Source organism: Myiozetetes cayanensis, unplaced genomic scaffold, assembly GCF_022539395.1.
Source record: "Myiozetetes cayanensis isolate MyiCay16 unplaced genomic scaffold, myiCay2020 scf1, whole genome shotgun sequence".
Lineage (NCBI taxonomy): Eukaryota > Metazoa > Chordata > Aves > Passeriformes > Tyrannidae > Myiozetetes > Myiozetetes cayanensis.
The window spans coordinates 61,464,480-61,486,673 of record NW_026086604.1 but is presented as its reverse complement, the minus strand read 5'-3'; the positions used below and the strand labels follow the sequence as shown (position 1 = coordinate 61,486,673).

General features: G+C 39.5%; 1 protein-coding gene across 1 annotated transcript in view; it reads left to right on the top strand.

The window, feature by feature from the left end:
* Positions 1-37: 37 nt before the first annotated feature.
* The window catches only part of GALNT12 (polypeptide N-acetylgalactosaminyltransferase 12), a 45,239-nt gene continuing 23,082 nt past the window's right edge, over positions 38-22,194 (top strand). Inside the window, exons 1-5 of the mRNA XM_050325950.1 lie at positions 38-417; positions 13,838-14,007; positions 14,696-14,885; positions 18,161-18,346; positions 20,635-20,752. Of these exons, the coding sequence (XP_050181907.1) occupies positions 38-417; positions 13,838-14,007; positions 14,696-14,885; positions 18,161-18,346; positions 20,635-20,752 (1,044 nt within the window). The remainder of the gene's footprint in view (positions 418-13,837; positions 14,008-14,695; positions 14,886-18,160; positions 18,347-20,634; positions 20,753-22,194) is intronic.

The following is a 22,194-nucleotide window of genomic DNA, read 5'->3' as shown; positions in this document are numbered from 1 at the left end:
GTCCGCGTCCGTGAGAGGCACCCGCCGCCCGCTCGGCATGGCCGGCCGCCTCGGCCGCGGGATGTGCTACGGCAAGCGGGGCCGGGGCTGCCGGGGCGAGGGCGCCCTGCTCGCCCTGGGGCTCCTGGCCGCCCTCGGCTTCCTCGTGTGGTGGCACGGCCCGCCGCCCCGCCACGCCGCCCGCCGCGCCCCGCCGCTGCCGCCGTCCCCCGACACCGAGCTGCTGCGGCGCCCGGTGTACGCCAAGCCCGCCCTGGACCCGGGGGCGCTGGGGGAACTCGGCCGGGCGGTGCGGCTGGAGCTGAGCCCGGCCGAGAAGCGCCGCCAGGAGGAGAGCATCCGCCGGCACCAGATCAACATCTACCTGAGCGACCGCATCTCGCTGCACCGCCGCCTGCCCGAGCGCTGGCACCCGCTGTGAGTACCGGCGGGCTCCGGCCCCTTGCGGCCCCCAGGGCGCTTGGGGCCGGGGCAGAGGAGCCGTGCCTACCGCAGGTGTGGCTGACAGAACCACTCTGCCAACCCAGTGTCTGCTGGCAGCGGCCGGCGCGGGGTGACCGTGTCTCTCTCGGCTGCATCTCGCTCAGGAACGTGGAGGCTTTTGAAACTTTCTTTCCCCTCCCAAATACTCTCAGATCACAGCGTTCGCTCTCAGAGTTAAGTCCGTCGGTGACTGACTGCATCATCTCCGCGAGGCAGTACAAGTAGGGTGTAGGTGATGCGTGTTGTTTTCCTCCGGTAGCCCTGGTAGTGTAGTTTCAGTCCTCAAGCAACGGCACGCTGCCGTGTTTTCCCTGCTGCTGTCCCCTAGGTAAGTTACTGTAGGCAGCAGCGTTCTTTTCTAGTCACTCCCAGCTTTACAAATACTATACTTCCCAGCCGTTCATTGTATTCAAATGTCTTGTGCCACACAGTATAAAGTAGATTTTTTTATTATCACCTGGAGTGAGCTAGAAATGGTGATCACAGAGGTGTGTGATGTTATTCTGAAGTGAGACTGCTTGTTCCGGGATGCTTAGTTGTTGGGACAATTTTCATTTACAAGTTACATTTACAGTTACGAAGTCAGTGCCAGATGACATAAGCAATTGTAAGCTAAGGATTAGATACTGTTTGATGAGGTGGTTCTAGTTTTACAGGCTGTGATTCAGCACAGCTGTAAAGCCAGTGCAGCACAGCAGATCTGATTGTTCTGGGGCCTAATGCAAATAGTTGGTGTAGCTGCGTGTTCACCGCAGCATGGGCTTTCCTGTGAGTGAGTGACCAGCTGGAGTGAGGAATAGGATACCCAGTTATGGGTGACATTAATTCAGTTGGTTAAAGCTTGGTGCTAATAATGCCAGGGTCACGGGTTCAATCCCCTGTATTTGGCCATTCACTTAAGAGTTGAACTCCAATGATCCCTGTGGGTCCCTTGCAACTGAGAATATTCTGTGATTCTATGTGCCATCTGCCAAAGGGTTCAGGATGGAGCCATGGCTGCTACTGACTCCTCAGAGTCCTCTCCTCTGCTTCTCCTGAGCTTGGCTTCAGCAGGTTTATTTCATTCCAGCAGGTTTATGCGATATGGTAGCAAAGAGCTGTGAGGAAAGCAGGGCTCTGTCTCTCCCATGCATTCATTTCACATCAGTGTGTCCTGGCCAGTATTTCACCAGCTCTAGTTATAAAATGTTGAATCTAAAACATGAATCTTATGATGGCTCTCAAAAAGCTGAAATGCAAATGCAAGACCTTTTTATCATAAGTTTAAGCATGACACTAGGTTTGTTTTTCTTAGTTATGTATATTTCCCCCTTATAAGCAGTCTGTAGATCGTAGGTCCAAAAGGACCATTTTAGTTACTTTTCCATGGGAAGAATTAAATAATTTCAGTTAGTTATTTTGGACTTGTGCCATTTCTCTATGACAGGATGTTAGAGGAAGTGAGAGATTACAGTTGTTGAACAGTAGACATTATAGATGTGTGTGGATGACGATTCTAGAAATAAAAAAAATTAAATAGGTGAATAGATTTTGCTACAATGACAGACTCTTTTTGATTTGAATATGTGGATGTTGAAGTGGCAAAATATATCCAAACCAAAAGAATTACAAGACACCAGTGACATAACCTCTGAGATAATTGCCTTCTGAAGCTGGGATTATATTGCAGTGTTGTTGCATCTGCTGGCAGGTGTTTAATTTCTTTGTACACAGTTAAATCTAAATTATGGTAGAAATTTTACAGAGCATCTATCCAACTCACACAGCAAATGTAAAAAAACTTCCCCAAAGACAATTTTGCAATGAAGTTGTTAACTCCCTCTCTTAAGAGGAAAGACCATTTAAGTGATTGAAGTAAAAAAACCCACAAAAACAAAAAAACAAAACAAAACAAAAACCACCAAAAGCGAAAGGTATCACTGAGCCCATAGTGACAGACATTCATTGCACTTAACTGTAAGATTAGAGGCTATACAACTCTAGGGAAAACATTACTTAGTTTTTTTTATTTTAATTTTGGTAATGACCTTTAATGAACATTTTAGTGATAGGTGAGGCTGTAATGGTAGACTGAAATTAAGCTTCAGTTGTCCACTAAAACAGTGCAAAGGCTAAATTTTAGGTGTGATCAGTGAAACAATTTTGGTATCTGAAGACCAGAAGGTGGCAAATACACCATTTTTTTTTAGTGGAGTCTCAGAGGAGAACTAGAGAACTGTGTACTGGCAAGCCTTGGATCTCTTCCAGTCCTATTATTTACAAACTGTGGTAAGGGAAAGATGTGTAGGCATGATCTATTGAGAAAGTCAACTTGGCAAGGATGACGTGTCTCAAAAATCTATTTGAGTTTTTTGAAGGTTGTAATTAATGGGTAAAGAAGTTATTTCCAGATGCTTTTGATGAGTTCCTAAACAACTGTGAAATAAGGTAGAAATTTCTTGCACTTGTAAATAACTGAATAGAAGTTAGAAAGCGTTTGTTTTGAACTTTTTTATTTGGTTGGTTGGTTTTTGGAATTTTTTTGTTTTGTTTTGTTTTAAATAGTGAAGGCTCACTGATAAAGTCCTGTAGAAATCTATGTTGGACTCAATGCTGTTCGACTTACAGCATGGCTTTTATAAAGACGTGACTAATTGACAGCTCTTCAGCCTGAAAGACAGATGTGTTACTGAAAGGGTACCTCTTCCTGGGCTGCTGCAATACATGGTTGATAAAAAGTGGATAAAACAAATTCTGCCACCTCCTTGTTCCAAAAATCCGTTTACTGTAAAGAATAAGGAAGTCCATCTACTAGAAAATTTAAATCAAGTATTCAGGAGATGTTGACAGATGCTGTACTTGGAGACTCTGGAAATTTTAAATGCCAGTAAAATGGGAGGATGAAAGAAGGAGGAATAGAGGCAACACCACCTGGATGCTCCCTACTCCTTTGAACTTTAATGTCGTCCCACACTCATCAGTGAGCCTGCTGTCTGGGTACAAACATTTGAATCCAATGAAAACTAGAATTTTACTTAAAAGATTGATGGTATCTGAACCAGTAAGCCATTAAACATTATATGCAAAATTATGGCACAAAGTGTTTCTTAATCAGAAAATGATGAGAAAAAAAACATTTTCTACTGCTACATTTTGTGCATCCTGGACCTGTTATTGGAACAGAAGTGTGACAGATTACTTGCTAATACCTATGTTTGGTAATACTTTGCAGGAAGATAAGAACAGTTTGGCTGAGATTACTGTCTCAAGTAATGTACTGACTGATGATATTTGACTGTGAATCCAGGAAGTTTCAAATTAAGATGTTTCTCCTATTAATAAATTCCCAACAATGCAAATATTCACATGGTCTTTATTCCTTTTCTTTTCTCTTCTCACCATATTCCTTCTTTTTCTCACCACTGTAACATGCTTTTTGTGACAACTGATCCTGTTTTTGTAGAACCACAGACCTGAAGAACTCAACTACTTCTATCGTTCCCTTTAGACAGTTTCTGTTTCCTTCAACTGTCTGTGCTTGAGATCAGCAACTGATAATGTGTTTCATCACACAGGAACTCTAGTTTTATTGGTGTCTAGAACTGTGTGTGTGACTGTGTGTGTATGTATGTATGAACATATATTTATTCATATACACATAAATATGTATATATTTAAGCATACATATAAATAAACATGGTATATAGACAATCTATAAAAACATTGTTTTGGAAAAATCTTATGAATAAGAATGTGAGGAAGTTACTAAATGATCATACAGTTTGTACAAGGCTAGAAGTGAAATATGCTGTAGGGTCAGAGAAGGACAGAGTTTGGAAGGAACCTCTGGGGTGTCTAGTCCAACCTCTAAGTCTCTAAGGATGGAGATTCAGCAAGTTCTTTGGACACCTCTTTCAAGGCTACATCACTGCCACAGTGACTTTTTTTTTTGCACACACCTGCCCACCCCCCCTCCGTTCGTAATGTTGTCTTGTCTTCCCAACATCTATTTTTAATTTCTTGAGTTTTTACTCATAAGGAAAGCAACAATTGTAGGAGGTTTAAAACCAACAAGCGTCCTCTGTCGGACACCATCTTAGTGAGGGCCCCGCTGTGGATGATGCCCTGCGAGTGTGGTGTGATGGGCTCTGGGCTGTGCGATTTGGCCACTGCTGCTCTGCCTTTCACCCCCTGCAACAACACGTCTGTATCCTGTTCCATGAGGCTTCTCACTGTGTGCTTGTTTTACAGGACTGCAGGGTTAGGCAGACAATTGATATGTTCTCTTAGACAGCCTTTTGCAGGTCATTACAGTGTGTGAGAAATACATGCTCAGGTTTTCTACTTGTGTTCTTTTAGATTAAGGGCAGTTCTCAAGTGCTGTTCCTGATTTTAAACACTCTAGCTTCTTTTTTCTTCTTTCAATATTTCTCACAGTAGGGGTGCTTTGCACATTTATTTTGGGGATGGTTTCTGTAAAATCACACCAACTGCCTTTTGGCTGACTCTTGTTACAGAAGGAGTATGCGCTTTTGTGCCAACTCAGCGTTTTGTGTTGTCTTTTTCATTGTAGAAGCCTGAATCAGCCCTTGGGGCTCATTTTACTTGTGATCACAAGGAAATGGATTTTTAATTCTTTCCTGTATTTCCTTAACTGGCAAATGATTTTAAGTAGCCACAAAAGGCCCCAAAATATTGAACGTGGTCTGCATATTATGCAGCTATAAAAAAAAAAAGTTTGAGGGGTTCATTCTTTAATTCTTGGTAATTTTCTGTGTTTTGGAGATGGAGATAGAAATTCCTTATATAAATATTTTTTATATGCATGATTTTATATATCTATATAAATATTTGTGTTTATATGTTTAAGTGTTTTTATATAGATAGCTAGTATACACAAATACTTAGACTCCTCTGTCACCATCATTTATGCCTGTAATACTATTTATTTTGGGGGAATATTGTGTTTGAGTTTAGCACAACAATCTTGTGCTAGGATTATTCTGACTTTCAAAACCCTTTTTCCTGTTTGTTCCCAGATTTCAATGTGATTCTCTTACAGACTCACTTTCTTCTATGGTCTATTTTGTTTTCTGGGCTGTAAATACCAAATTATCCAGGATGCTCATCTGATAGTTTCTTGCTAGCAAATTCCCATAATAATCCTTGGTATTAGCTTTTGGTCCCTTTTCTATTCCAAAATTCACATCATCTGATTTTGATGGGCATACTGCTGCTGCCAGGGGTTTTAACTTGACTCTGTTGCGGGAAGAGGTGCAGCAACCGGGTGTTTCCTCCTCAGCCCACCATGACTGCCGGACTTCACCCAGGAACTTTTCTTTCATTTCTTATCTAAAGGTGAAATAACCGCAGTGATTGTTTTTTTGTTTATTTGTTTTGCAGAGGTGTGTATAGGAAATATGAACTCTTTGAGGAGGTTAGCTGCAGCAGCTTGACCTTCCTTCATGTCTCTTCCCTCTAAACACATAACTGATGGTGCATCTTGTGCCCAGGGCTGGCTTTGGCATTGGGTATTCCCATGCTTTACATCTAGTCAGAATCCAGAAGACACAGCACGCTGCTTCTTACGAGCAAATACTTTGCATTAAACACTTAAAGGTGTATTTGGTATAGTAGTTCTGTAACGCTATGTTCACTGTTTTAGGGTTAGATTTTTTTCTCATTTGTTTTCTGACCTTTTCTGGTATAGGTAATTGGTCACTAGTAACTACATTAATTGTAACACCTTCTAGTTATTACTTTAGTGTTAGTTGGCAGGATTGCTTGGATGTATAAACAGGCTTTAGACTGTCAAAGCAGTATATCTCTGGGACATCTCATTCCTTCCTCATACAGTTAAGTGGGGGAGTAATACTTCATCATTGGGTGGTTTGGTTTTTTTTGTTGTTGTTCTTTTGTTTTGGACTTTTGTTTAGGTTTGGTGTGGTTTTGTTTGGTTTTTTTTTGGTTTTGTGTGGTTTTTTGGTGTGGGTTTTTTTTTTTTTTTTTTTTTGGTGGTTTTTTTATATATATATAGTTTTCTTGTCCTGCATCAAATTACTCTCATGAAAGTAAGTTTCTGAATGTAGGTGTAGGAAATGGTGTGTTCTGTGCCATAAGGTTGTGTATCTCACTACCTTGGAAGAAAATTGCACACAGGTAACCATTTGAGCAAAATGTAACCAGTGTTTCAAATCAGGAAACAAAAGTGAAAATCAATTTGTTTACCCTGCTGTCACATGCATTTCCTTCTCATCTGCACATCCAGAATATGGGCCAGGTAGGAATTTCTATATCCTTTCTCTAAAAATTTGGAATTAGGAGGCTCTATGGATTTCTTAAATTTGTGGATTTTAGGATTCAACTCTCATAGATGGGCATTCTTGAGTTTTTTTCTTAATGGTTATTTAATCTGTCTTACACAGATTTGCTTTCTCCCCTTCCCTCCAAACTTCTTAGCAAATATTTTCTTCTGTTTAAGGCTCCCTATCTTTCTTGCTTCTCACTATGTTTATATACTAGGCAGTGCAACCCTTTATTATCTGAAATCTTAAAACAGCATTCGGCAGTCTGTCTTGTCAAGACCTTATTGTTCTATAAAACATCAAAAAACTTGGAAAACTGTTTCACAATCTAGCTAGCCTCTCTTTTCAGAGAGTTGATCATATCACAGGGTTGTAGAGTGTATAGGGGAGCTCTCTCTAGCATGGTTTCCTTCAGTAGGCACAATTTAGGGATCTTTTAGCTAGGCTACTGGGACCAGGTAGTGGGGAAGTGTAGGCCAATATCGCCTGAACTCATGCTGCTTATGTGCTCCAGCCTTGCCCCCAAATAATTCAGGCATTACTGTGGTTATCAGCAGCTTGCTGCTATCTGCCTTGCTCATTGGACTGAGACACACCTTCCGCAAACTTTGCTGCCTTTTTCTGTAATAGTTGAACACACGTGGCATGTGTAGGTGTGGAAAACCCGTGGAGCGTCTCCTGCTTAAATAATACCTTCTCTTTTTTTTTTTTTTTTTTAAAGAGAAACCCCTAGAACTGACAGTTGGCTCAGAGTACTTTTATGTGAGAAAATAAATTTCGCACGAAAAATTGGGTAGTGTTTGAAGAGGATAAGAATAATGTTATTTATCAAACCCTTAAATTTCACTGGAAATACCATACTTCTATATCCCTGACTTTGATGTATGGCACTGCCCTTTGCTCACATGCTGGATTTTATCCATGGGTTGAGTTCCCCCAAGGAGGGGTGAGGAGCAACTGTTCAACTGTATGTTCAGCCTGGAGTAGCTGACATGGCCTTGGTAACTCTGTGGGGTGGCTTAGAAACCGGTGCTGCCATCTGTGTCACGCTGCAGAGCTTGGGATGCTTGTGGATGGATGTGCTGAACCCTGAGCTGCTGCTGGGAACAGTGGGCAAGGCAAAACAGAAAAGGAGGGAGAAGACCCTAGTACACCTGTGTCCTCTGCCATGACTTGGGGAGGATGAGAGAAAGAGGTGTTTTCTCTTGGGTGAAGATACCTGGCGGATCCTGGAGCCCACACCGCTGACTTTGCAGTTTATGGAGTGGGAGTGAGGATGGTGATACTAGATTGAGATGCCCATGGCTGCTGCCACTTGTCCCCATCAGCCTTATTTGCTTACAGCCTACAAAATTCCGCATTTGAGCACACCTCTTACTGAAAGAGCATCTTCTGTTTAATTCAATGTTTTAAGCATTCAAATTAGGAAGAGAAAAGGAAGTTGTATGGTGAGTCGGCATGTCTACAGCCCATGTCATAACAAACCCAGTCAACCTGGTTCCTAGCTCACCATGTGAAAGCCAGCCTGAAGTAGGACCCTGGCAGTGTTTTCCAGCTGACACTATGGTGGGGCGTATATGGCAATGTCACGTACTGTAGTCGCATAAATCACATTGAATCAGATATAGCCGTGACACGTGCTGTTTTGCACTTCTTGAGAGAAGCTACGCAATCTTGAACTTGCCTCAGGCATTCACACTGAAACTTCAAAAGCGAAACTTATATAGTATACCTTTAGAAAGCATTAAATAATTTATGAGCAGTTTGTATTCTTAACAAATCTTTGAAAACTCACAGGGCATTTAATACTTTTTTCTTAAAGTATGAGTAACTGCATATAGAAGATCAAATTTGGAGATTAAAAGTGTGTTTTCCCTTGCTGTATCGTTGTCACAGTTGTGGTGAAAGTCTTAAATAAGAGCATGTCAGCAACCATTCCCAATTAACTCATGGCAGCATGCCCAGTGTGCACACATTCATGCTCTCTCTTGCTGTGTGTAGATACACATCTCTAAGAGAAAGAACTCCTTACAATGAAATAAATTGAGTGATTATGTTAATTGACACAAATGTTCTTCAAAGCAGCCCATTTAATTTTGTTTAGGCATTTCCTGACTGATGTTTCCTTAGTTTCTAATAAATAACCTATTGTAAAACTTGCTAATAGAAGATTTTGTAATGTAGTAGATTCCAGGGTTAATTTACTAAACCTGTCAGCTGTGTACTCTTGGTTAGACTGTGGCTTAAAAATGTGGTGTAAAAAAGGCAAAACCAAAAAACCACAGGAATTTGGATGTACGATGATACACTTCTACGTACTTCAGTTTGCATTTGTCGACTGAGATGAGTAGATCAAGGGAAGTTGATAAAAGATCCAGGAAAGATGGTACATAGTGAACGTGATTTTGTGTTCCGGTATGTACCAGCATTATTTTCTCTTTCTTCCCATCCAGAGATTTAAAAATTTATGGATGAACACAATTAGAATTTTAAAATGCAGATATTGTCTTAGTATAAATTGATAAACAGAAGCTTTGTCTTTTGGCATTTCTTGTTATATACTGGTCTCTTAAGCCACAATGATCAAGCAATAGGAACCCTGGAACACCCACCCAGCATGGCAGAGAGCTCCTGATGGAAATGGAGGATGACGCAGAAGCAGACTGCTGCTGGAGCAGGGCAGTGGCCCAGCCCACTCCTTGGGAGGTAGTTAGGGGCAGTCCTGGCCCAGTTTTCTCTGGGTGCCACTTCGCTGTGCACATGCATTATGCTTGTGCGTTTTCCAGTGGGTCTGCAGAGAGCAGGAGTCATTCCTTTGCATTGCCATACCTGTTATGGATATTATCCAGTATGTATCAGTGTTTTTCAGTGAAATCTGAGTTCTGTTTAAGACTTCATGCATTAATTGACTCTAAAAAAGCTTCTGAGATATGCTAGCATCAGGTTTTTCTTCAGTAACTGATTCTGGTATCTGATAACTGTTTCCAAAATCAGCTTGACTAGAGATATTGTGTTCTTCTCTGAAGAAAATGAGCTGATCCCACTCAACACGCACATGTTTTTAATTTAGGTGGTTGTTTATTTTAAAATGTATATAATTATTGCAAAGCAGTAAAGTTCCTGTGGTTGAATAAAATCTTGAGAGTAGTGAAAGAATATGTTGGACTTCAAATGCATCTCCATTTATTGTCCATGCTTGGAAATGTCACGCTTATAGGCAAATCTGTTTGTCTTGTGTCTATGTTATGCTTTTACAAAGCATTTGGTAGTTATGATAATGAGGTTCAAGGTGATGTATCAACAGCCAGTAGTAGAGACTCTAGGTACTTTAACTTTAGTCCTAGAAAAGTTAAGCAGCTGTTCTGAAGTTAAACCTCTATAGATGGAGGTGGGAAGCCACAGAGGTCTGTTTGGCTGTGTGAGATAAATGACTTAAGGAGGATGAGGAGAGTTGTCCTCTGGATCTGTCTGTATGGACATTCAGAGTCCAGATGATTAGCTCAAAAGTAACACCTAGCTTTTAGGATGGATAATGTGAGATGCAATTAATCCTGTCTTAACATGATCCTCTATATTGGAAAGGACAGTGTTATGGATTTGAGGGTGGCACTAAAAGAACACCTGAATCAGAAGCTGAAAGCATGTTACAGCATAGGCAGCATAAATATACATTCCCAGTGCCTGCAAAAACATATTTTGAGACTGCTGTAACCAGTTTTATCTCCCCTGTCGTTTTAATGACATACCATAACTGATACATGTTTGTTTTTCTGAATAACCCAAAGTAGGAGTGAAATCATTCACTTGAAAAGTAGGAGCCTGGATACTTGGCTGACACATGGAGAATAAAAGTAGATGAAGTTTGCAAAGGTGGATACAAAAGATGCGTTGCTAAGGTGCTTCTGTGGTAAATAGACATTGAGGAATGGAAAAAAATGAGTTATGACCGCTATGCTTCAAGTCAGGTTTTGTACTGGACGTGGGTTTTTTGAGCTTCTATATCTTGTGAACTGGTAATGTTTAGCGTCCATATGCATGCCACTTAATTGTTATTCAGCAACACTTCCAAGCATTTCCATTTCAGGGATTCATTAGCTTTTTAAAGATTTTCTTACACTGTAATTTTTGCAGGGTTTAAATGCTTTGGGTTTGTAATCTCCCCAATGGGATTAATTTTTAAGGCTTAGCAAAACTCTTTGAAATTTCTTTCGTTACAGAACGATGAGGAAAAGTGTGCTTCATTTTAACAGCCATACTTGAGACTGCTAACAGTAGAGATTTTGTAGCAATTTAGCAAGAAATATATGTCTTGGAAATAATTTTTGATATAAACATGCAAATCTGCATAGAAGTTGAATATTTTTTTTCTATTTTTAATTTTTTTTCTAATTTTCCTTTAAAGAGGAAGTTTAAAACCATTCCTCCTTGTCTTATCACTAGAGGCCCTTGTAAAAAAATCCCTCTCCAACTTTCTTGCAGGGATTGTAAGTTTTAATTTTGACCTCTTTCTTGACTTCAGAAACCTAAGAAATGTGTGCTCTGTTATATCCTGTAGGAGGCTGACCTTTTCCTGCAGTGTGAGGTGTGCTCAAGGAAGGAGGCAGCAATACACAGTGAATCACAAACACTTAGGGGATTGCCTTGCTGTGTGCCAAATTATGTTTCCCATCTCCAGCATGTAATTTTCAGGCAAATCCGTTGAAGTCTTTAATCTATAATTAGGCTTATAAGCTTCTTTAGACCTTTTGGGTTTCCTTTTTTTTAAAATAATGAACAGAGCATTATTATTCTGTGAATCTTTCCGCCATGTTTTCCAGAGAAAGCTTTACTGAAGGGGTCTTTTATTTATTTATATTTTTATAAAATGGATGCATGAAGATCCTGTTTTCATCAAGAAATTAATTTAAAATTACATGGTACAAGTAACTGTAATAAAAAGGGAGAATTTTTTCCTGGCAGTACTGAACATAAGTAGTTTTTCAGTAGGCTAAAGTAAATATGGGTTTTCAAAATTGGATTCATACAGTGAGTTTTTCCAAATTTAAAAAGAAAAAAAAAGTTAATTGAAATGTCACTCTTTTTTTCATGTGTTAATACGCGAACGTTTGGGTAAATAGTTGAATTCTGTCACCAGCCAGAGGTGAGAGAGTTCTCTGTCTGAATGGCCCTGTTTGCCTCAGGACAAGTTACAGCCTGGAGGAACAGGCATTTTTGTACTTCACTAGATATGTGTGTGTGTATGTGTACCTGCCTATCTGTGTATATCTGTTTGTGTGTATGCATGCGGACACATCGTATATGAGTGTTGTTGCATAGCATTCTTTCATGTTTGAGAAGCAGCCTTCTGTGAGCCTCCTCTGCTCAAGTGTCATTTCTCCTCCTTCCTTCCTCATTTTCAGGTATTTATTACCGAAATATCCTACAGACCTTTTGTTTTCCTCGTAAGAATTTTAATTTTAGGAATATTCAGATTGAGGCTTTTTTTTAATTTCTGTACAATAGATCACTCCCGGGCAGGTGGAGCTCATTAACCCTTAAAGGTAACCCATCTACGTCCCAAGGACCTCGCTGCCACCGTCCAAACTTGCTTGGCCCTGGCAGAGGAACCTTAGGATTAAAGGGTGGGCTCAGTTCCGCGCACACTGTGTCTCACCTAAAAATCCAATGCGCAGGCTGGAAGGTGTAAAGACCTTCCCCGGATCTTCACTCGCGAAGACTGGCCATTATTATTATTATTATTATAATATTATTATTATTACAATATATCTTAATAGTTACCTAATATTTAAAGAAACCTGCAAGTCTTTTTTAATTGCAAACACAGCAGCGTTAAATAGTTTGCAAATACTTTCTTGATGTACTGTAGGTAAGTAGTTTGCTTTTAATGTTGTTCTCTGAGTGTTTGGGGGACTTTTGGTGCCCCTAAATTGACCTAAGGGATTTTACTGTCAGGTTTTCTACTGATCAGTTTGATTTCCTTTTTCTGCTCCCCATACCACGGGTTTTGGAGGACTCGCTGCTGTTCTGTTTCAGTAGGAGGGATATCCCACCTGCTTTGGTATCTGTTGCGACCTAGCAGTCTATGGAAGTTGAAGTATGTTCTTCTGCCCCTTATAAGCCCTGGTGACCCCAGGCAGTAAGCTGGAGACATAAGAAAATTCCAACATCTCTAAGCTGTTTCTGTTGAGTTTTAATAAAACTGCTAATGTGGAGTGCTCTAAGCAAAGGGGAAAAATTGTAATAAATATGATCATTATTTTAAAATTCTTTTAGACCAGTGGATTCTTTTCACAATTTATATATTTGGCTCAGTTGTAAGTTTGTTGGCATCCTTATGATCATTTAGGGAACTTCCTATATGTATTTATAGAAAATACATTCTGGAGCTTAATCCAATGGCTTGCAAACTTCCTGGCTCTCTGTAGAGCCAAACCCTTGCATTTCTGTCTGTTTATGGTCTTTCTGGATTTCACTATTATATTTTGGCAGTTCTGTGGTCTTTCCAATTTCTGCTTTAGTGTACATATGTTTCAGTTCTGTTGCTGTTTGGTTTTTTTTTTCTCTTTGTATGTTGCTCTTCCTTCACAGTTTTATATTTACTATCTATTCTTGTTTTATTTTCCAGAGTACAAGTGATCATTAATTAATGTTACTGGTTTTACTGGACTTAGATTGCTGGGGATTTGTTTGTTTGTTTTTAAATTTTCTTTCTGTAATCTGAGGCATGTTTTGGCTTTTGCTTCTTCTTCTACTTGAGTTAATATTGTACAAAGACATCTACTGCATGTGCACCAGCCCAGAATACCTCTTATTATTTTTCTTTTTAGACATTCTGGGAGTTTGCAAAATTTTAGTCATAAGGCTTCTAAGAAAATAGAGCTTCTAGAAGAGCAACTTCCTGAAAGTGTTTGCATGACTTTTTTTCCACAAACATACAGTTCTTTTAAGATCCTTTCTATGTTCTTGCTTACAGTTAGTAAATAGCATACAAATTCTTCATTTGAGAATCATTTTCTGAAAATTAACAGATGTTTTTGCACTTGTACTAAATGTAATACCCTCCCTTACAGATGCAGAGAGAAGAAGTATGATTATTATAACCTGCCAAGAACCTCAATTGTGATAGCTTTTTATAATGAGGCTTGGTCAACACTTCTGCGAACTGTTCACAGTGTTCTTGAGACATCTCCAGATATTCTTTTGGAAGAAGTTATTCTTGTAGATGATTACAGTGACAAAGGTAGGAAGAATAATTCTAAGTAATGTTGATTGTTGATGGGCTTTTTTGGTCAGTCAGTCCACAGGAGAAAGTTATGCTGTTCATGTCACATACCATAATATTGTACAACATAGGCATCTAATTGGAAAATATTTTTTCCTTTTAGTGTGCTAGGGAAAAATTTGGCTTCTGAACCGAATTTAGTTTAGAATGGGGAAGCATGTGTTGTATGTGAGAGCTTGCCTGCATAGATAACCTACAGTCTGGTTGAAACATTTTAGATTTCCTGATTTGGGCAATTTTGGATTGCTCTAAAGTTGCTCTGGTCTCTCATGTAATGACAGCTACCTAGTTCTTTGGTTTATTTTGAATAATGAGACACAAAGGTGCTGCTGGCGTTTTCCACTACATGTGACCTGTGTGAAGAGTAAAACATAGAAAAAGCTTTAAGTAACATTTGAGAAGCATTTAACAATCTGGAAATGAATTACAGAGGCAAATGTAAAGCATTTGATTTCTTCAAAGTAACTATGATTTGTGTCCGTCTAGTTCTGTGCTTCTTCCATGTCCTTTCTTAGGAGTTCAAACTGCCAGTATCTTTAAGGTACTGCTATAAGCAGTACACTACTGAGGAGAGAACTTTCTGTAGCGTGACATTAACAAGTTGTTCTAGAACTATATTATTCCTTTTTTTGTTTGTTTGTTATAGAACATTTAAAGGAGACTTTGGAGAACTACGTGGCTGGTTTGCGCAAGGTGCGTCTTATCCGGGCAAATAAGCGAGAGGGGCTGGTTCGAGCCCGGCTACTGGGGGCATCTGTGGCAAAAGGAGACATCCTGACCTTCCTGGACTGCCACTGTGAATGCCATGAGGGCTGGCTGGAGCCACTGTTGGAAAGGTGAGCTGATGCTCTGGGCTGGTTTTCTTTCCCATTGGAGAAGCAGAGATGAGACAGTTTGACTCTTCTCTGCAGTGGAAAAATGACTTGTAATTTACCAAATGTTACTGCCACCTGATCCCTGAAGCACTACAAGTATTTGTCTCCTGGCTGTAGGGAAGCAAATGGAAGTGTGAAAGATCAGGACGTGGGATTTTTTTTTTTTATTCCTGGGGACCAAGCCTCTCTTTTTCTTCATACAAGGGAAATTTCTCTTTTTCAGGAAAAGGAATCCCCCCCCACCCCCAGCTGTGAAACTACCTTGGGAAAGGTGTCTGCTTCTGTCAGCCAGGGTTGTGGATGAGGAGAAGGTCTGGAAAGATGCGTACCCTGAGGCATCCCCTGTTGCAGGACAGTGTGCACATAAGCAGAGTGGAATACAAGTCAAAAGACTTCGTCTTCCCAGTCCTAAGCAAATCCATCTTTCCAAACTGGTTCTAATATAAAACATGATGGGGTAGGATAGGGAGGATTTAATGTTATATCAACACTGACTTTTACTTGGAAACCATCTGTCCTGGGACGCTGTATTTTACACCTGTGTAGTCTCATGTCTATACTGCAGATCTGCCAGGCTGTTCAGAGAACTTCCATTGATTAAAAACAAACAAAAAAAACCACAATCCCAAAGAACCCCCCAAAAGCTCCAACAAAAAAACTAGAAACCAGAGTACAGGCTCTCCATTATGGCTTAGAATATTTATGGTATTCTTGAAGCCTCACCCACGCTTTTTCATCAGCTATACGTGCACTTTTCCTGCTGTCAGTTCTGCCATTGGCACACCTCACCATAGCATCCTGCTGGCCCCACATCACATCCATTTCTTTGCCCCCCTTATTGACAGCTTATGTCTTTACCCTGTGGGTGCCATTAGGATATGCTGATAGATAGAGTACCTGAATCAGATCTCCTAAACATTCTGTATAGCAAACCAGCTCTCTTTAAAACACAATTAAAAAAAAAAAAATTCTTTCTTCAAGGCCAGTGGTTTGATTTGCGTCCTGTAAAGATTCCCATGGGCTACTACAGACTTTGGTTAAAGACCAGAAAAAACAGCCCTATGCAAAATAGAGAAAGACTTCCAAAAGCACATGCTGTCTTGATGCATGCAAGTCTTCCTGATACCTAGTGGGACGTGTTCTCAAACTCCCCAGGTCCATTTGAAATTGTATCTAGAATACTATTTTAGTTTTTTGTTTACTTAAAATTGCCATACTTACCTTGTTTCTAAATTTCATGCCATACGTTCCAGCTGATTGTGGGTTTACTATGATAGTATGATGAAAGGAAAAGGGGTAAACATCAAATAATGAGCATGGATTTAACGACTGACTTTTAGAGAAACTGTGTGACCGTTTCTGAAATTTCTTCACTTCTTTAGCACACCACTAGATGGCAATCTTGAGGAAGGATTAGGATAATTTTACACATAATAAATCACCTCCTGTAAAAAGTTAGCCCTGAATGTGTCTTGGAATTCTTGCTCTTTGTGAAGATGCAGACGTACATCTCTAAGGGGAATTTCTATGGCATGTCTGATTCAAATGTATGGGAGCAATACAACGGCGCGTTTTGCAGCACAAACATAGTTGTATTTGTAAGCTGCCTGTGCCTTGTACCATCTAATTAATTCTTAACTTATGGAAAAAGAGATGGCTTTTCACTTATGTGATTCCTTTCATAATTGAAATCATATTCCAGCTACCTTATTTTTACTCCTTTTCCTACTTGCTACAGGAGCAGCAAAGCATTTTTACATTTTACTGAGATTTTTTTTTCTCTGTGTACATATGATTCTCACTGCTTTGTACACTAGTTTTCTGCAACTGAGAGAGGAGATAGCCATATTTATATAAACCCTTTTGTGTGCTCAAGGTTTCAATGGAAGATGATAATGAAGAAAACAGCTGTGTTGCATATTCCCTCGAGCAACAAGAGACCATTTCATACTTAAGGCAGTCTTTGTCAGCTCAGACAATACTTCTTTGGAACTGCTGCTGTTCTCTGCTGCATTTGACCTTCACAAGCTGCTCTAGTTTCAGAGTTTAAGCCCTTGGTCAGCCTTCGGGTTTTAAGCTTAATAATCCCATGAGGAACTCGCTCTCTTTGAATGACAAATACACCGCATCTCTTATTTATTTGACAATATAACATGTTCATTTTTCCTTCACCGCTGGAATATGTAAACCAGAAGACTGAGGGCTAAAACAAGTACCAGAACCCTGAAGTCAAACAAGTCACTTCATTTCACTGAGTTGTCAGGGGATGTCTAGGACTAGTGTAGAGAAGATGCTAAACAGTGATTCAGAAGAAAGACCTTAGCTTGAGCTTGTGTGCTTGAAGTTGCCCCTAGTACTGAGAGAGGCCTTTCCAGAAGTTGAGGAAAAGGCAAAGAATCTCACTGCCATTTGTAAGGGCAAATGGCTTTGGAAAGGAATCCAGAAAACCCTACATGGTATTGAGCAATGGGAGGAAGGAGTTTATCTTCTTGAAGTCGACCTGCAAGAAATGTCATCAGCTCTGATGTATTCTTAGTATGATAACGATCTTGACTAACTTTAGATCATCCTTACTGATAGGTATGTCATTCTGCAGTGCTATCTTGTTTCTCCTTTTCATCTTCTATGTTGCCAGGGTTTCTGGAAGCCTCCTTCATGTATATTTCACTGTTGGAGATCTAATTCCAGTGTTGAGTGTTCAGAATAACACACAAAAGAAGCTCATGGCTTCTTTTTGAGTTATTGTTGTAGTACTTTGTGTAACTTTATGCGGATTATCACAGTTACAAGAACAAGCATGACTTTGAGGGCCAAGAGGCTGGATAGTTTATTATTCACTTTGGCAGAACTGTACAATTGTGCTACTCTCTTAAATGCAGCAACCTGTACAAAAAGAAAACAGGCTTTTTTTTGTTGAGAATGTGATACTTGCTATGGAAGCCAAGCCAGATGCTTAATGTGTTAAGTCATCTGACATTCCTCACTTCCACTGTCCAGAAAGACTGATGCTTGCCAGGTGCCTATAGCTGAGTCCATCCTGATACATCCTCCTGATGCATCCTCAGTAGGAAACCAGTGGTTATTCCTGTAGCCATCATTTCCTTGTATTGCAGTATGAATTGAAAAGGAGCAAAACTTTGTGTTTGTTATCCGTAAGCATTCCTTGTTCTTGTCAGTTATAGCTTTTGAGAGAAGTTTCTAATGGAATTTATCCTTTTCTTTTAAAAAAATACCAGGATTGCAGAAGAAGAAACAGCTGTCGTCTGCCCTGTTATTGATGTTATTGACTGGAATACATTTGAGTACTTGGGAAATGCTGGTGAGCCACAGATTGGTGGATTTGACTGGAGGCTGGTCTTCACTTGGCATAGTACCCCTGAAAGAGAACAGAAACGGAGGAAGTCCAAGACTGATGTGATCAGGTTAATTTTTATGCATCTTATACTGTGAATGTGTTTTTGATTTCACCTGAAAATGCCAAGTGATGAAAAATATTTGAGAAATAAATAAGCATAATAATAATAATAATAATAATAATAATAATAAGCATTAAAATAACTTATTTTGCTTAGTTCCCCATTTCTTACAAAAAAGCTCTTGGTCTTGGAAAAAAATATTGCTCTAAAAGCTGAAATTCCTATGTCATCTTCCATATTGAATCCTTATTACAAAGTAGCCTTTTGACTCCTCTAGGCAAACTCCCAGGGATGCTTATCAGCACTTGGAAGGGGTGTAACTGATAAATACTGAAGGATGTCCTCTGTGTAAAGCAAAGAGCTGCGTGTTGTAAAAAACATATCATGGGCAATGATGAAAAGAGAAAAAGTCATTAACCAGTTAGAATGCAGAAGTTATTTTGAAGACTTTATCTGTGCTGTAACCATAGTGGTGGTTCCTTGTGCTATTTTCAAAGGTGAGCCAGTTTGCCAGTTCTTTATTGAAACGATATGAACGATTATGAAACGATACAGCTCTATCCACTAAGGTTTCTCTTCAGGGCTAACTCACAGGAGCTCACTCTGATGTCTTCCTTGTGGGTACTAGTTTCATTTTAATTTTAGTTGCAATCAATTGGTATTATTTGTCACCCATGTTGTGGTTTAAGGAGAGGTAAGGTAATAGAACAAACAAGGCATCTGAAAAATGGGCACTGCACACAAAATCCGGATAATTGAGGGTCTGCTGTGTTCAACTTGGAAGTTGCTCTATTTCAGCAGTGTATTGTAATAAATTAAGCTGTTTGGCATTTTTAATACTGTGATTTTGTTAGTACTTACTTTTATTTATAATATGTTATCTTACAGACTACAGCAAATACAGAGTGATTAATTTTTCTCAGTCTTTTCTAAGTGGCTTGTGATAATAATACCCAGTGCTTCACAAATATTAATGAACTTATCCTCAACTGAGAGAATGTTTTTTTTTTTAAATGGGAAAAATGAGGCAGTAGTTTAGTCCTTCTCAGCATATCTTAGTCCACATCCTCCTTCAAAAAAATTCAAAATAGAGTAAATGTTTTAAAATCCTTTAGCTCAAATATGATGCTTTTTTCTTCTTCATGACAAGATGAATTGTCTTTGACATGCTAAGTAAGAGGAGAATGATGAGGGATAAAGTTTCATGGTAGCCTGAGGACTGTGAGCTCGACAAGTGTCTGGAGAATGCAGCAGTGCCTAAAGTGGTGTCATCAACAGCTGTGTTTGGAAAGATGAGTTCTGGAGGGAGACAGAAGAATGACTGGTTATGGAGTTTGTTTTTTTTCCTTCTGTCTTGCCTCATCTCATTCCAGTATTTGAAACAGCATATGACAATGCGAGACAGTGTTGCTTCAAAAAGATAGCTGGTAAAATTGGTTTTGACAGATTAAGACTAATTGATCACTGCATCTTGCATTTGTTAATATTTACCTCAACAGCAATTTAGCAGAATTCATAAAGTGTCGGCTGAACTCAGTTCCAATCAGCATTATATACTTGGTATAAAGAGAGTAATTTTCTAAGACTCTAAACAATTAGGAACAATATTGAACAAATACAAGTTTATAAATATGTGCACACGCTACCCTACTGAAAGTACATCCCTTCAGTGCACTATCACTCTGGGCCTTGTGATCATCCATGAGGATCCAGTCTTGACTCCTGATTATTTTTTTTTCCTCAAACTTAGTAAAAAATTTTAAAACATGCAAACGGGCAGATCTTAGAAAGAAAACACATATATTTAGGGGCTATATTTACTTAATTCTTAATTGATGTCTGAGAGCTTTTTCACTTGATTTCAATAGGATCAAGAACATTAATTACCAAAGCACAAATATTTCTTTAATTATTAATTAGCTAAAATACATAAAGGTAAAGCACTTAGAATTTCAGAGCTGACTAATACTGTTCTGCTACAAAAAAACCCAAATTTATGTTCTGTTATGTGAAGGTAAGAGACAAATTATTTATATACAAAGACACTGCAATTTCAAAAAATTATTTAAGACAATATTTATACATTCTGGAGCTTGTTTCAGGTACAAATTTTTTAATACAAAATTAAATTTAAATGACCTCATGATAACCAATCAACATCTGGCTTTTACTTTGTATCCAGAAAAGACTGAGAAAATGGAAAATAAAAATATATTGTATTTTTCTGTCTGTTTGATTGGTGCGTTAATTTTTTTGCTTTTTATTCAATTCAGAGTCACTATTCTCTTTTATAGGTCTCCAACCATGGCAGGTGGATTGTTTTCTGTAAGCAAAAAGTATTTTGATTATCTTGGTTCATATGACACAGGAATGGAAGTCTGGGGAGGAGAAAACCTTGAATTCTCATTTAGGGTAGGTGGATTAATTAAAAGTTTCTTTTCCTGAGAATAAAACAAGTTTCTTATTTCTTTCTTTATGCCCTTTTACATAGTGAAATAGCTGTAATATAAGCAACTGTTAAGAAGAGAGTTTTTTGGAAGGTGTTTATATGAATGTTTTTCTCACACATTGGTATAGCTGTTATTTTCCTTCCAAACAGGCATTTTAAAGAAATTTTTTAAAACATGTCTTTGTTTTGAGTGGCAGTATAAAATGCAAGTAGTGGTGTGATACTAGCGGGTAAAGTTTACACTGTGTGGCTTGAAGAAGGTCATTGGAAAGAAGAGTTTGTAATTCTTTGATGTGACTCAGAGCTCTCACTGTGGTTGATGGAGTGAGCAGGAGGCAGCTGGTGGCTGTTCCCTGTGGGGCAGGACAAGGCAGCCCCTGTACTTCTTTTAAGGCTTTATTCTGTTTCACCTCAGGAAAAGTTTGTATAAGGATTATATAAGGTGATGGGGAAGATGTCCAGGAACTGTAGAGCTGCCAGTGAGTAGAGCTGGGGTGGGTCAGTGCTTAGGTGTGAGGCAGGGAGATACTGTAATGAAAAAGATTTACAGCAGGGAAAAAGGAGACACAAGATAGTCCAGACTGACAAGCAAAACAGTCTTGTTTTGCTCAACTCAGCTGTTACCAGTGTGTGGCTGATTCCCACTGAGCACTGGCTGTTTATGGTTTGCCCCATTTCACACTTAGCTCACTGTAGCAATCCAGTGGTGACATAGGAGGGACACGGACACTGCAGGGCCGCTTGTGACTTTCAGGGAATTCACAACTTATTATTCTGGATTTCCCTTGTCTGCTGTGCCCATCACTTTCTGTGAGTCACTGAATTGTGGTACCACGTGACAACAGATTTCAGAGATAAATAGCATTTTAATGTTACAAACCCACTTTCTTGAGAAAGAAGGCATCAGCAGACTGTCTCTATTGATGTCTGTCTCTCTTGATGTCAGAGGAGCATGGGGTCTTCCTGGCTGCTGTTCCTGTCTCCTGCTGCCTGTAGTCCAGGAATCCTAGCCAAGAGAGTACAGAAATATGGAAAGAAAATTATTAGGAAAGATAATAAACACAGGCCTAGAGTTGACATTGTTTCCTTATGGAGGGGGATTTCTCAATTAGAAATGCTGTTTAAGTTTATGGCCATCTCCTTTTCCACACAGGGAATAGTTTCTGCCATGTAAGTCCAAACACACAGCCTACTCAGTAGTCTTGGTCTAATTCAGCAGGCCTCCACCTGAAGCTTAAAGTAGTTGACCCACCTCCATCAGCACTGTGACCCTCTGAAGCAGAAGTCTCCCAGCTTTCTCCAGCTGTGGGGTGTCCAGAACTGTAACTCCTTGTAGAAAGTCTCAAAGACAGCATGCTCGTCATGCAGTTGTTGGCTCTCCGCTCTTTGTGTCTCACTTTTCGGG